The sequence below is a fragment of the Nomascus leucogenys genome, chromosome 4, assembly GCF_006542625.1.
Source record: "Nomascus leucogenys isolate Asia chromosome 4, Asia_NLE_v1, whole genome shotgun sequence".
NCBI lineage: Eukaryota > Metazoa > Chordata > Mammalia > Primates > Hylobatidae > Nomascus > Nomascus leucogenys.
In genome coordinates, this window is record NC_044384.1 from 77,239,570 (window position 1) to 77,255,691 (window position 16,122).

Sequence of the window (16,122 nt, forward strand, 5' to 3'; positions counted from 1 at the left end):
CGATCTCCTGACCTTGTGATCCGCCCACCTCAGCCTCCCAAAGTGCTGGGATTACAGGTGTGAGCCACTGTGCCCAGCCTGAGCATTGCTTATAGTTAAACATTGTTTTACAAAACTTTATTTCATGATCTGTGTGTTTATTTTGAGCTATAAGGTAGAATATGTTTCTTGCTGAGGGTCACAAACAAAGCTTGAATATTACTTTAAGGTATTTGGTCACTGGGGAAGACTGAGAAATGATACAATAGGGGATTCTCTTTGACGTTCTTCAGACATATTGTCTTGAATGCTCAAGAGCCATCTGATGAATTGTCTCTTCCAGGAACCCTGTGGAATCTTTCATCCCATGACTCAATCAAAATGGAGATTGTGGACCATGCACTGCATGCCTTGACAGATGAAGTGATCATTCCTCATTCTGGTTGGGAGCGAGAACCTAATGAAGACTGTAAGCCACGCCATATTGAGTGGGAATCGGTGCTCACCAACACTGCTGGCTGCCTTAGGTAACAGTAGCGGCTTTGAGAATATGAAGATGAATTTTTGAGGACTGACTTAAATTTCCTAAAAAAAAATTAAAATTCTTTAGCCTATTCTTTAGCCTCCATTCCTATCTGTATTGCATACTGTAACTCCAACCTTTCTATCTTTGTTGCTATTCTCTCATGTATACCACATGTACCTATATCGGTTTTCTTGCTGTTCCCCACACATCCTCTTCACTTTTATGCCTCTTTGACTTTGTTCATCTGCTTTGGTAAGCTTTTGTTCAGCATCTACCACATGTAAGGTGGTCTAGTCCTGGACTTGTGTGCATCTATGTCCTTGCCCTAGTTATTTGTATTTCAAGTCAGGCTGTGATAAATTCAGCAAAAGGGGTACAGAGTACTAGGAGGTTAGGGCATGGGTGAGGAAGGTCTGTTCTTTCTGTGAATGCCTTTCTCTTCTTATTTATGTTTTTGTGGTTAAACTCAAGTGCCTTTATTTTATTAAAGTTTTCCTGAATTCTTTTTATATCCTATAAATGCTGCTATATAATCTTTCTCTCTTTGGAATACACCTCTGTGTGCTCTGTTCCATTCTACATATGTATTATACTTCCATACAAGAAGTGTATATTCCATCTTGAATTACTGCATCTCGTACGTATCATTAATACCCTGCCCCACAGTGATACAAACATTCAGAAGGCAGGGACTGTTAATCAACTTTCTCTCAACTGCAGTACCTTGCTTATAATAGGTGTTCACTATTATAGTGAGTAGAAAAAAATATTCAGGAATCTTGTAGGTGTTGAGGGATATTTAAGGGAGGATTTCTGGATTTGAGTCATCTTGAAGCTTCTGGTTTCCCTTCAGGAATGTAAGCTCAGAGAGGAGTGAAGCTCGCCGGAAACTTCGGGAATGTGATGGTTTAGTTGATGCCCTCATTTTCATTGTTCAGGCTGAGATTGGGCAGAAGGATTCCGACAGCAAGGTAAGTGCTGTCTTACCTTTAATGGCTGAGTGAATTTCATTCACCACAACTATGAAGTATCTGTAGGTCAGAGACCTATCATCTCAGGCTTTCAAGTAACATTAAATATTTATACTGGCCCCCACCCCTTATTTTTGAGACAGAGTCTTGCTCTGTTGCCCAGCCTGGGGTGCAGTGATGTGATCTCAGCTCACTGCAACTTCTGCTTCCTGGGTTCGAGCAATTCTTGTGCTTCAGCCTCCCAAGTAGATGGAATTAGAGGCGTGCGCCACCACACCCAGCTAATTTTTGTATTTTCAGTAGAGACGGGGTTTCACCATGTTGGCCAGGCTGGTCTCAAACTCTTGACCTCACGTGATCTGCCCGCCTCAGCCTCCCAAAGCATTGGGATTACAGGCGTTAGCCACTGTGCCCAGCCAAGCCCGTACTCCTTAAAGTGGGTATTCAACTTAAAAGAAAACATGTTTTTTGTTTGTTTGTTTGTTTGTTTGTTTTTTTGAGATGGAGTCTGGCTCTGTCCCAGGCTGGAGTATAGTGGCGTGATCTCAGCTCACTGCAACCTCTCCCTCCTGGGTTCAAGCAATTCTCCTGCCTCAGCTCCTGAGTAGCTGGGATTACAGGCATCTGCCACCATGCCCGGCTAATTTTTGTGTTTTAGTAGAGACAGGGTTTCACCAGGTTGGTCAGGCTGGTTTTGAACTCCCGACCTCAGGTGATCCGCCCACCTCGGCCTCTGAAAGTGCTGGGATTACAGGTGTGAGCCACCGTGCCTGGCTTTTTTTTCTTTTTTTTTTTTAAATCTGTCACCTATATATTTTAAAGCTGCTTAGCTGTCTTCCAAAGTTGTACATTGTCTAAGTAGTAAGAATGATGATCCAATTTCAGTCACACACCAAATAGTAGCAGAAGCCAATAAGTCCATAGTTGGGCCTTCCATTAGCCTGAGGCTACAGGGATTTCAAGAAGCCTGGAGCATTTAAGAGGCATCCTGAGAAGTTATGGATTGGGTTATGCATTTGAAGATCAACATTTTAATACCTGAGTCATGGAAACCTGGACTTGTGGAAAAATCACAATAGACATTCTTTTTTCTCATTGGCCCTTTTATGTCCCTAAGCTTGTAGAGAACTGTGTTTGCCTCCTTCGGAACTTATCATATCAAGTTCACCGGGAGATCCCACAGGCAGAGCGTTACCAAGAGGCAGCTCCCAATGTTGCCAACAATACTGGGCCACATGCTGCCAGTTGCTTTGGGGCCAAGAAGGGCAAAGGTGAGTCTTGGTTCCTGTTTCTTAGTCTTTAATGTGGGATAGGGAAAGGAAGGAACACTTTAGCTTAAGGTACAAAATACTTGGCAAGCAGTATGGGAGTCTGCCTGGTTATGGATGTCTTTTTGGTTTGCTGCTTTCCCTGTGTTGTGTGCTTCATTCAAGGTGTGGTGATGGGATGGTGGTTGTGGTGTTTTGGTGGTGGTGGTGGTGTTATCAATGAGTGGGGCAGTGGAAAATGAGAACTCAACTAATCTGGGACCTTCTTCCCCATACGTCCTTTGCATTTTCTGTGTTTTTCTTTTCTTCTCTGTGCTTCCCTGCTTATTTGCCCATGATTCTGCTGACATCTTTCTCCTGCATTTTTCTTATTTCATTTCTCTTCTCTGCTTTCTACCTTGGGTGATGCACTGGAAGATGAGTGGTTCACCAGAGGTGAGTGGAGTCTTTTAAGGTGCTTATCTACTTCTAATTTGCATGTTTTGATTTTAGCTTCCCTAGTATGTCCTTGCCTAACCTTTCCCTGTCTGTGCATGTAGAAAAAGTTCAGTTGAGGAAGACACTGAAACAGGTTTAGCTCTTTGGAGCTAATAGCTCATGGCATGCTGTTTCTGGGCAGCAGTCCCCATTATCAGAACTCAGGACAATAGCATCAACAGTGTTTCATCCTCATCTTACGTATCTGCTGCCTGTTTTCTATCCTTGTTTCTGAATAGTCACCTGCTGGAACAAGTTGCCCCCACCTGCCCTTTGCCCCTCGTGGTGCATCTGTGATCAAAGGGTTCTGACTGAAGAATGAAAAATGTGCCAGGTGGAATCTTTTCTTTTTTAAACTGGCTTACCCCTTTTCCCGCCCTTTTTCATTTTTGTAGGGAAAAAACCCATAGAGGATCCAGCAAACGATACAGTGGATTTCCCTAAAAGAACGAGTCCAGCTCGAGGTAAGTTATCTTCTCAGTCTCCAAAGGTCTCATAAACATAGTACAAAGATAAGATATTTGGTAACCTAACAGCAGACTTTATGTAATACGTTTATTGTCCTCTCTTTTCCAACTTACAGATTTGAAATGATTGTGAAAGTATTGAGAAGCTGTATAGTATTATAGCAGTAACTTACAAAGGACTGCTTGTTAAGGTAGTTATTCAGGTTACTTGAGGATAGAATAAGGTTCTGATGATAGTCTAGAGCAGAAATTTAGGAACCATAAATGGCCACTACAGTGCCTGAGACTTAAACCTCACTATTAAAAGAAGCTTCTTTACCAAGAAAGATACTTTTTAGGCTGGGCACGGTGGCTCATGCCTGTAATCCCAGCACTTTGGGAGGCCGAGGTGGGCAGATCACCTGAGATCAGGAGTTTGAGACCAGCCTGGCCAACATGGTGAAACCCTGTCTCTACTAAAAATGCAAAAATTAGCTGGGCATGATGGTGGGTGCCTGTAATCCCAGCTACTCTGGAGGCTGAGGCAGGAGAATTGCTTGAATCTGGGAGGCGGAGGTTGCAGTGAGCCAAGATCGTGCCACTGCACTCCAGCCTGGGCGACAGATAGAGACTCCGTCTCAAAAAAAGAAAAAAAGATACTTTTTGTACTTTACTAAAAGAAATTTGGATCTTTATATTCATCGATACAGTGAGTCCAAAGTTCACAGCTCTCCATGGATATAAAAATTGTAAAAGTTTAATCTATAATGGACCCTTGTAGTAATTGCAAAGGTGGGAAGAATGACTGGGTTAAGTTAGAAATAATTGATTTGAGATGAGGAATTTTTAACCTTGAGTGCTGTCAATGAGCTAAATGGAGCCCCTGAGCACTCACGGTAGAATCAAAGGCAAAGCTATGGGAGAGGAGGCAAGAAGGAAGGAAGGAGAGGAGTTGAATATAATGAGTTGATATTTGTTCTACTCTTACCATGAATTCATTATTCTTAAGACATGGAATTTGGCCTCTAAGTTTGCTGTAGAGAGTGTGAGAGATTTTAGGGAACCTGATGGTATAGAAGCATAAATCCATCAACTGAGAGTACTAAGGCTGGACTCCAGCCAGCTAGAGCCTGGTTTATTGGTACTGATTAGCACCCTCTGCCTTCTTTTTCTCTTTTGTGCAGGCTATGAGCTCTTATTTCAGCCAGAGGTGGTTCGGATATACATCTCACTTCTTAAGGAGAGCAAGACTCCTGCCATCCTAGAAGCCTCAGCTGGAGCTATCCAGAACTTGTGTGCTGGGCGCTGGACGGTACCTTTTAGAAAATGGGTTTGGAGATGGGAAAACTTAGATAACTAGTTTGCTGCCATTTGTAATTTGTTCCACCCCTTTCTATGTGCTATTCTAGTATGGTCGATACATCCGCTCTGCTCTGCGTCAAGAGAAGGCTCTTTCTGCCATAGCTGACCTCCTGACTAATGAACATGAACGGGTGGTGAAAGCTGCATCTGGAGCACTGAGAAACCTGGCTGTGGATGCTCGCAACAAAGAATTAATTGGTGAGGAGTTGAATGCTAACTATTACCTCAAAATTTAGTACAGTGTTTGTAGTCCAGCAGGTGCCTAATAATTTATTGAATTTATTGAAATGACTGAAGGGAATGACCCTTCCCCCCTTCATAGTTTATGAATGCGAGAGTTGGTAAGGGTTTTAGTTTAATGGTTCTTGGAAAGAAAACAAGTGACAACTCTTCAAAAATAAAATAATAATTGCTATTATTTATTGAGCACTTACTTTGTTACTAAGCGTTGTTAAACACTTCTGCGTTTCCATTTAATCCTCACCACTTTACAAAGGTCCATTTTTTTTGATAGGATAAGGAAATTACTTAACTCATGGAAGTTAAATAAGTAAATTGCCCAGAGTTAATGTAGCTAATTAGTAGCAGAGCCCAGTTATTTATTTATATTTTAAATTCGTAATAACTCTTCTATTAAATTATTATAATATTCAAGATATTTTCATTAGAGTATCTGAAAGGACTGTGTAGCTTATTTAATATACAGTATTTACACTTTCAATGTGGTTGAAGTAGAAAAGAAAGAAAGGAATAGGTAGGCCAGTAAATCCATGGCTATTTCAGGTCCTTAGCCCTTTTGATATGATAATCCTATAGGATAATGAAGTTGATTCATGTGGACAGCACCTACACTTGATATGATTAATGCAATTAAGTATAATGTAAGGCTCTTCATGACCTGACTTGATCTTTTCTCCCTGCATACATTCTTTCTTACTAGGTAAACATGCTATTCCTAACTTGGTAAAGAATCTGCCAGGAGGACAGCAGAACTCCTCTTGGAATTTCTCTGAGGACACTGTTGTCTCTATTTTGAACACTATCAATGAGGTTATCGCCGAGAACTTGGAGGCTGCCAAAAAGCTTCGAGAGACACAGGGCATTGAGAAGCTGGTGTTGATCAACAAATCAGGGTGAGCTTACCACATAAAATTATGGTCAGAAGAATTTGAGTGAGTGGAGAGTTGTTTTCCTCTTGTGGTTACTAAGAAAAAGGAAATTTCCCCTTATTTACATGTAACGTGTGAAGAGCTATTGCTCTATTATCTGTGTTAATGTTGATCCATAAATTGATAATAGACTCTTATGTCAAACTTTTCTTGTGTCGCTATTTGGGATAGAATACAGGATTTGGTAAAAATTTGATTTAACCCATTTTGGCATTTATATTCTTTTTTGTTTGTTTGAGACAGAGTCTCTCTCTGTCACCCAGGCTGGAGTGCAGTGGCACAGTCTCTGCAACCTCCACCTCCCAGGTTCAAGCGATTCTCCTGGCTCAGCCTCCTGAGTAGCTGGGACTACAGGTGTGTGCCACCATGCCCAGCTAATTTTTTGTATTTTTAGTGGAGATGGGGTTTCACCATGTTAGCCAGGATGGTCTCCATCTCCTGACCTCAGGTGATCCACCTGCCTTGGCCTCCCAAAGTGCTGGGATTAAAGGCATGAGCCACTGTGCCCTGCCCCTGGCATTTATATTCTTATGTTATTAGAGGATATAGGGTCTAAGCTTTTTTCCTGGTTTTATATCCAAATTCCATATGGTGTTACTTTCCTCCAAAGGAACCGCTCAGAAAAAGAAGTTCGAGCAGCCGCACTTGTATTACAGACAATCTGGGGATATAAGGAACTGCGGAAGCCACTGGAAAAAGAAGGATGGAAGAAATCAGACTTTCAGGTATAGTAACTTTTGAGACCAAGACTTTTACTTTTTTTTTTTCTTGGTCCCAGGATAATGCCTCTGTTGTCTTTGGTTTCTTGCATTTCACCATCATGCTAAATCTTTTTTTTTTTTTTTCTTTTTTGGAGACAGAGTCTCACTCTGTCGCCCAGACTAGAGTGAAGTGGCACAATCTCGGCTCACTGCAACCTCCGCCTCCCGGGTTCAAGTGATTCTTGTGCCTCAGCCTCCCCAGTAGCTGGGACTACAGGCACACGCCACCATGCCCAGCTAATTTTTTATATTTTTAGTAGAGATGGGGTTTCACCATGTTGTCCAGGCTAATCTTGAACTCTGAGCTTAGATAACCTGCCTCGGCCTCCCGAAGTGCTAGGATTACAGGCATGAGCCATCGCGCCCGGCCTCATGTTAAATCTATTTTTGACCCATATTTCTTAATTAGGAATTATTTGGCCAGGTGTGGTGGCTCACACCTGTAATTCCAACACTTTGGGAGGCTGAGGCAGGTGGATTGCTTGAGCCTAGGAGTGTGAGACCAGCCTGGGCAACATGGCGAAACCCATCTCTACCAAAAATAAAAATAAAAGTAGCCAGGTGTGGTGTCATTTGCCAGTAGTCCCAGCAACTCAGGAGGCTGAGGTGGGAGGATTGCTTGAGCCCAGGAGGTGGAGGTTGCAGTGAGTCAACAACACACTGCTGCACTCCAGCCTGGGCAACATAGCTAAACCCTGTCTCAAAAAAAAAAAAAAAAAAAAAAGAGAAAAAAAAATATTTGGTTTACTCCTCAAAAGGATGATGTGTCTACAATTCATTTGTTGCAGACACAGCTCAGGTATCCGTCTATGTCATAACATACTTTAGGTGCAGGTGATAATGAAGGATGATGGCCTTTTTGACTTTTGCCCAAATCTACCATAGCCCTTTGAGGGAATTTTTACTATTCTCTGAAACTGTATTTTCTTCTGATAGTGTCACATTTGGATCCTTTGTAATCTCCTGTTCTGGAACACAAATAGAAGCCATAATATCCTAGTTTGTCTCACTCTCTAGGGTATTTATTCAACTCTTATGAGTTGCTTTTTCATAATTCTATTTGGGAATAGGAACCTAGAGGTTTATGCCCATTAGAGCATAAGATATGGGTGAATTCAGTATTCTGTGACAGTATTGCATTTGTGTTTGCCTCTAGGTGAATCTAAACAATGCTTCCCGAAGCCAGAGCAGTCATTCATACGATGACAGTACTCTCCCTCTCATTGACCGGAACCAAAAATCAGGTGCAGTATCCAGAAGGCACACCCTCTCCTTTTAGCCACTCTTGCTGTTCTAGGTGGCTTACTAAGAAATAGGGTATATATTATTTCTGAATTAGCTAGTCTTTTGGGGGAGGGGAATAATTTTCCACTCCAGGATCCTAACGCAGAAATGGGTAGGTCTTAAGCATTAGAAATCAAAACAAAACAGGTAATTAGCCTGAATGTGATTCCTTTATCATTGCTTGTGAACTTAAAACACTGGAAAGTGAACTCTAGTCTGTTTTGTCTATTTTTTCTCCTTTTAAATTTCCATTTAATACCCAATATTGTAATAGATACTGTTTTAAAATTACAAAATATAAACAATCAGAAAAATAACAAAAAATCACTTGTTTCTATTATCCAGAGAAAACCACTTGTATCTTTTAAAACATTTTTATCATGTGAGTAAACACATTTTTCCTCTGAGATGAATTATATATTTTGTTTTGTAAATTTTTTCTTTTTCACATTAAGTGTATATTGTGACCATTATTATCTTAATCACACTTGGCTTTTTCCTTGATTATTGGTTCTTAAAGTGTGATCTGAGAGTCCCAAGACTGTTACAATTTGTACTGATGGCACAGAAAGCAGTGATGCTTGTTGCTGGTGGCTTAGCACAAACCAGGGCAGTGACATAAAGCTGAATGAGTCATTGTAATATTCATTGCCACTCATGTAGGTAAAAGCAGAGAGCCATTTTCACCTAACTGGAGAAGAAAAAACATCAGGCCAGGTGTGGTAGCGCATGCCTGTAATCCTAGCACTTTGGGAGGCTGAGGCGGGCGGATCACCTGAGGTCAGGAGTTCAAGATCAGCCTGGCCAACATGGTGAAACCCTGTCTCTACTAAAAATACAAAAATTAGCCGGGTGTGGTGGCGGACACCTGTATTCCCAGCTACTCAGGAGGCTGAGGTGGGAGAATCACTTGAACCCAGGAGGCGGAGGTTGCAGTGAGCCGAGATTGCACCATTGCACTCCAGCCCGGGCGACAGAGTTGAGACTCTGTCTCAAAAGAAAAAAAAAAATCACTTTTATTATTTTTCTACCCTTGAGTATACATCTTTTTAATATTCTGTGCTGATGAAATAGCATATTAAAGCATGATGGTTGTCTTAAGGAAATGTACTTGTGTTATTGTTTCAGTTACTAGTTAGACTAGCCAGTTTTTAATTGTTTGTTTATTTATTTTGAGATGGGGTCTCCCTATGTTACCCAGGCTGGTCTTGAACTCCTGGGGTCAAGCGATCCTCCTGCCTTGGCCAAGTGTTGGGATTACATCTGGCGCTCAGCCACACTAGCCACTTTGTTTAATGGAACACCGTTTTTACTTGGGAAAAAAATGTCTGGTAGACAAAGGGATTATTCAGATGTGCACATTTGGCAGACATTTTCTCAAAAATGAATGCAATAAGCTTGTTGCTTTGAGGAAAATAACACAGTGTTTGCTGCCTGAGCTTTCAAGTGGAAATTGTAGTTTTGAAAAATTTTATTTGCCACTGTGAGCCTGGTAACTTCCCAATACTGAAAAGACTTTTCTAGGCTGAGTGCAGTGTCTCATGCTTATAATCTCAGTACTTTGGGAGACTGACACAGGAGGATCATTTGAGCCTAGGAGTTTGAGACCAGCCTGAGCAACATAATGAGACCATGTCTATACAAAAAAATTAGCCAGGCATGGTGGCACATTCCTGTAGTCCCAATTACTTTGGGAGGCTGAGGCAGGGAGATCACTTGAGCCCAGGTGGTCAAGGCTGCAGTGAGCCATAATTGTGCCACTGCATTCCAGCCTGGGCAACAGAGCAAGACCCTGTTTCAAAAAATACATGAATAAAATAAAAAAGGACTTTTCTAATGAAATAAACAGTGATGTTAACGAATGTGATTTCAAAATATTGTGTAATGCTATGTGTTAGCATTTTGAACATCTGGATAACTTGAAGCAGTATTTTGCAAGTGACAAAGGCATATGTCAAAATCGTACATAGGTAATTGATCCGTTAAAAGTGCAAGATGGACCAATAGATTTTAACTAACCAGAATATGGAGAGATTGTTAATTATAGATTCCACATTACTGTCAACCTTTAAGAAACTACTACTAATTAGTATACCATTAAGAATAACCACAATTATCTGAAAAGACTATTAAAATCATCCTCTTTTCCAACTTTTTATCTGTGTGAGGCTGGATTTTCTTGATATACGTTAACTACAATAACATATCACAAAAGATTGAATGCAGAAGCAGGTATGAGAATCTAAGCCAAATTTCAAAGAGATGTACAAAAATGAAAAGGATCTTATTAAAGATTGTTTATGATAACATGTAATAAGTTTACTGTTAAGTGAAATAGATACTTTAAACTTGTCAGTACGGTAACAATTAATACATATAACTCACACAAATGAAGTTTCTTTAGATCCTCATAATTCTTAAGACTGTAAAAGGGCCTTGAGACCAAATAATTTGAAAACTGCTAGTTTAGATGGAATTGTTTTTTGATTTAAGAGTCTGTAGGGGCCAGGTGTGATGGCTCACACCTGTAATCCCAGTACTTTGGGAGACTGAGGTGGGAGAATCACTTGAGCCCAGGAGTTTCAGACCAGCCTGAGCAACACAGTAAGACCTCATCTCTACAAAACACTTAAAAATTATCCAGGCATTGTGGTGCACATAGTTGGTGCTAAGTAGAAGTGTGAATGAAGGGAAGGAAGGAGGACCAGAGAGCAATTTTCATGGTGTGTACAGATTTTGAAGAATTGTTTTTGACATGGATAACTTTCTGACTTCATACAGATAAGAAACCTGATCGGGAAGAAATTCAGATGAGCAATATGGGATCAAACACAAAATCGCTAGGTAGGTGATTAATTCCTGCCTAAGGATGTGGAGTAATATTTCACTGGGCTAAGGAGAGCTGTCTAGCTCTACAGTTTTTTTTCTAATACCCTTACCATTTACCATCCTGGGAGAGCGTTGGCTGATCATTTCCATTTTGAAGGATGTAAGGAAATTTAATAAAATCTGATCTGTCTACTTTTTCCACATTCCTACATGCTCAAAGGTTTTCAGAAATCTTTCTATGCCTCTCCTATTACTACACATTCAAGTTTGTAGCCCATTATATTCCTACCCCAGTCTCCTTCTCTGGAGTGAATGGATACATCTGTTTCTGCCCAACTATTCTGCTTGCTTTTCTATCTTTTCACTCTATAGTTTGATTCTGCTCATGTAATACCTCTTACTGGTATGTCTTTCCCTTTTGTTTTTCTAAATTCTCTTTATCTCCAAAGGCTTAACTCAAGTCCTGTTCTCGTCAGGTCCTTCCTAACAATTGCAGCATATTTCACTTGCTCTTCTTTTAGTTCCAATAACCTTTTCAGACAAACCTCTTGTTTAGCTTTATTATGTCATATCTGGGTATTTTATACATATTGTCTTCCATCTTAGATTCAAGATTCAAGTTCTTTTTTTGAGACAGAGTCTCTTTCACCTGGGCTGGAGTACAGTGGCGTGATTCTCATACCTCAGCCTCCCGAGTAGCTGGGACTACAGGTGTACACCATCATACCTGGCTAATTCTTATATTTTAGTAGAGATGGGGTTTCGCCATGTTGGCTAGGCTGATCTTGAACACCTGGCCTTAAGTGATCTGCCCATCTCAGCCTCCCAAAGTGCTGGGATTACAGGCATGAGCCACCGCGGTCAGCCAGATTCAAGTTCTTTAAGTTGGGGACCATCAGACTTTAATGCCTTTGTGGAGCATTTGGCAAGCCCAGTTCCTAACAGTGATGCCTAATTACACCTACTGCTTGATATACATTTTACACTAGAGGGGAATGTCATATTTCTGTGTACGCTTTTTTTTTTTTAAACCAGATAACAACTATTCCACACCAAATGAGAGAGGAGACCACAATAGAACACTGGATCGATCAGGGGATCTAGGCGACATGGAGCCATTGAAGGGAACAACACCCTTGATGGTAAATTCTCTTTATATACTGCTGTCTGTCTAAGGCTAGTTCTATTTTGAAGCCTATGTGTTTTGTGAAATACAAAAAAAAGTACAGAGAAAGATCGCATCCTTTTCTGGTAGGGGTTTTTAGGAAAAAGTAAGAGTTCTGACTCATGTTGGGATTTCTTGGGCCGTTATTCTGCAGTGGTCAAAATGGGGGAAGCATGTCTGTAAAAGTGTTACTGATATGACTAACACTAACTGATCTACTTTCAAACATTACCTTTTTCCTCTCCCTCCCTGTTTATGAATGTTTTGCCCTTCTCTTACTATTATATCTTGTTTTGTTTGAGTTTACAAATTTTCAGAGTTTCCCTAGCTCTGGCACACACTCATGAGGTTCCTGTCTCTACTCATACTAACAAATTGCATGTGTTCACAGCAGGACGAGGGGCAGGAATCTCTGGAGGAAGAGTTGGATGTGTTGGTTTTGGATGATGAGGGGGGCCAAGTGTCTTACCCCTCCATGGTATGTCCTTCAGTCACCCCTAAGATTGTCCTTGAGGAAGGAGGCTCCTGAGTGCCAGCAACTTGTCAATCACGCTGATCTGATCAGGCCAGAGACTAACTAGTCTCAGCCACATGGGGCTTGAGGGGTTCTGCTTTTATGATTATTACCTCTTACGAGTCTGGGACATGCAGCTGGTGATCTGATTCTCCATTATGTGCTGCTCTCCTTTCTCCAGATTTGCTCAACTTTTTTTTGGGGGGGGGGTCTCCTTAATCCCAACCCATTAACATTCTCTCTTTCTCTTTTTTCTCCACAGCAGAAGATTTAGCACCACTATCTCCGTTCCATCTGGGCTTATATGTACTTTTATCTTTTGGTGGTGAAATTGACTGATGATTTTCCTTTTTCTTCGCTGGACTATTGTGCCAACTGCCAGGCTGCCTCCTGCCCTTACAGCCCTAAGTGGCTGCCTTCTTTCCATCAACTCCCAACTTCTTCCGGTGAAGTTTAATTGTCCCAACGCCTCCCCCTCCTCCATTTTCCTCCATTTTTCTCCCAAGAAGCCTGACTCAATTATTTGCATATTTTGAGAAACTGCTGCAGATTAGTTCTTTTTGCCAGTTTTCCCTGGAACTCCTGGCCTTTTGTGGAGGGAGGGATGGAGAGAATAGGAATCTTCACTGGAAGCCGTGGGAAGAATTGGAAGTTACATGCTGTATATGCAATGTCCAGCAGTCTGATAAACTGATGATTCTTAATCAAGATTTTTTTCCTGGTGGGGAAGGGACTTTTATTTTCTTTTAGAGAGGGGAAAGTGTGAGCTCTTCCCTTATTCCTAATGGCTATTTTTGAAGCAAAGAAGGCCGGCAACATTGGCACATGCCACCTGGCAAAGGACCCTTGAGTAAGTGAAGGTCTCCTAGAAGTGGGATTAAGAAACCTTGCCCTCCTCATCTCCAAGGCAGGGACCATCAAGAACCTACAAGACTCCATCTCTTCTGCAAGCCTCATGCCAACCCTGGGCTATTGCTGCTGCCCCTTAAACACAGGCTGTCCTTAACCCACCTCTCCTGCCCTGTGATATGTCTGCTGAGTTGGCCTGGCCATTTCCAAGAGGCTGTAGAAAGGGGAGGATGTCAAGGAAGACTTTTGGTTGAGAAGGAGCAGAAACATGTGTTTTTGGGAAGAAGAAGACCTCTAGGAGGAGCTAGTAGGAATGTACATGAAGCAATTAGTCTGAAACTGGCTTCCCCACTCCCCTGTTTCTCCTTTTCCTATCCTTATAGGCCTGTCCCTTGCCTCTGCCCTGGATTGGTTGGCAAACTAAAGGACTTGATGTACATAACTCCTGTCCCTTTTACCCTTACAAGGTGGGGATTGCCCCTGGCTTTGCCTCTTCTTTGTGCCTTTGGCCTGGGGTGCATCTCCTCCCGCCCTTCCATGTGCCTTTCTTTGCCTCTGCAGTCTCATTTCTCATAATTTTGCAAATTATATTTTGTTGCTTTCTTACCTACTATTAGCCCTAAATAGCAGAAAGAAGAGAAGTGACCTAGAGAACCTCAGATTCTTCATTGAGGATTGGTATAGCCATGATTTCAGTTATAGCAAGCTTTTGCTCAGCAGCATATGGGTGGGATTTTGCAAAAATCCTATTCTGATGAATCTCAAAGTAAGGTTGGTAAGAGAAGTGAGTGGTGTGACTCTTACTCCTTAGGTGCCCAGAATTTACCATCATCTCTGAAGGAATTACAGGGAAGTGGTCTCCCCAATTCTCCCCTCCCTCCAGTATTGCCTCCTCTCACTTTAGCATATGTTAATTAGCAGGTTGGGCTAGAGAAATCAGCTGCTATGCGGGTTGATTATTATTATTTTTAATCCTTTTCCTTATTTGCCTTCTACTCCCCTTAATCTAATCTAAAAGCTCTGTTCCATGCAACTGGAGTTCTTTATCCCTCTCTTCCCCTTCCCTTATATATTGAGGCTATGGGGTAGGAGAAAAGTGCACAACCCACCACCCCCTTTACTCATGCATTAAAATTTCTTGTTTACCCTTTTCCCCCTTCCCATTTCTTCCCACTTTCATCTACCTTTCCTGGCAAAAAGGAGCCTTTTGTTCTCTCTGACCCTAAGAGCACACTGCACAGGGGAAATTGCCCCATCCAGACCTGGCTCCACTCTTGATTTCTCTTGTCTTCTTCTGCTCTTTTCCTGGTGCTCTTTTTTCTCGGTGGGGTGTGGGTAATAGAACAGCCATGGGCTTTTGGGGACCTTTAACTTTTTTTTTTCCTCTTTTGTTTATAAAAAACACTAAACATTCATTTCCAGAGAACCAAAAATCCCACCTTCCCACCGAACACTACTAAGGGGCTTGTGTTCTGCTCCATACCTTTTCTCCTTTCTTTCTGTCTTGTTAATGCTTTTAAAAACAAATGAGTTTTTTATATAAATAAAGTTTTTAAAGTGTGTATGTGGGGGGTCTGTGTCATTTCTTCACTTCAAGCTGTTATTTCTTCCCCGCTTTGCATCTTTGTTACTTCCTTATGTATCAGTGTCCTTTCCAGAGCAACCAGAAGGAGGTTATACCAGGATTTATTTTGAGCTCAGCCCCAACTCTTTATCAAGCAACATTCTTGTTAACTATATGTGAAACATTTTTTCTTCTGAAGATTCTTAAAAATTGAATGTGGCTGAAGTTGAACATGGGAGCTTATTGCTAACTTAGAGATAGGAAACTGAAGCATAAAGAATTAATGATTTTAATTACTGGAATTCTTCTGCAACATTTGACAAAACTAACATTGAATAAGGCCCACTGTAATACGTAGCCCTCTTAAATATAACACTTAGGACTAGAAGATTAGAAACTACCAATCCCAACTACCTAATAAATAGGAAAATGTAGGATCAAAAGGCCCATGTATATAAGTACTGACCACTGGGCCATAATGTTGCTTCTCAGGCTATATGCAGTCCTTTAGTCAGAAGTCAATAGACAGGCCTATTTATTAATATTTTACAGACCGTATTACCTGGATTACCAGGGACTGTCTTTGCTGCAGAGACCAAGGGTTAAGATCTATGGGAAGAGACTTATTTTTCTGAGGTCCTTATGTCCTGTCGTATAATTGAAGACTCAAGAGAATTTATGTGAAATGCTTTCTGTATGCCCAAATCTTTAGATTAAAATTATATAGCTGCTCCTGGTGATGGTCCTGTCTTGTTTTATTGAACTAGGACTTGGGTATGAAAACTTTCATGGGCTAGTGAGACCAGGAAATCTGTCTACTACCTTTTAAAGCTTGATTTGTGTCTAACAATTGTAGTGTTAGATTAGAGGATGAAGTACAAAGCCAAAAAGCTATTAAGAGTTTACTTTCCAAAGAGTTTTGATAGCCCTGCTTGAGATGATTTTTATCTATATAGAA

At 41.2% G+C, this 16,122-nt stretch overlaps 1 protein-coding gene across 7 annotated transcripts in view; it reads left to right on the forward strand.

The window, feature by feature from the left end:
* The window catches only part of CTNND1 (catenin delta 1), a 58,998-nt gene extending 43,099 nt beyond the window's left edge, over positions 1–15,899 (forward strand). For 4 of the 7 annotated variants that reach the window (XM_030810845.1, XM_030810850.1, XM_030810847.1 and 1 more), the window contains 12 exons: positions 323–506; positions 1,359–1,476; positions 2,594–2,747; positions 3,162–3,179; positions 3,617–3,685; positions 4,852–4,979; positions 5,077–5,227; positions 5,970–6,162; positions 6,809–6,923; positions 8,116–8,203; positions 11,025–11,087; positions 12,108–15,899. In XM_030810845.1, coding sequence (XP_030666705.1) covers positions 323–506; positions 1,359–1,476; positions 2,594–2,747; positions 3,162–3,179; positions 3,617–3,685; positions 4,852–4,979; positions 5,077–5,227; positions 5,970–6,162; positions 6,809–6,923; positions 8,116–8,203; positions 11,025–11,087; positions 12,108–12,247 — 1,421 coding nt within the window. In that variant the 3' untranslated portion in view covers positions 12,248–15,899. The remainder of the gene's footprint in view (positions 1–322; positions 507–1,358; positions 1,477–2,593; positions 2,748–3,161; positions 3,180–3,616; positions 3,686–4,851; positions 4,980–5,076; positions 5,228–5,969; positions 6,163–6,808; positions 6,924–8,115; positions 8,204–11,024; positions 11,088–12,107) is intronic. The other 3 variants (XM_030810849.1, XM_004087782.3, XM_030810848.1) reach the window with 3 other exon arrangements.
* Positions 15,900–16,122: the final 223 nt, after the last annotated feature.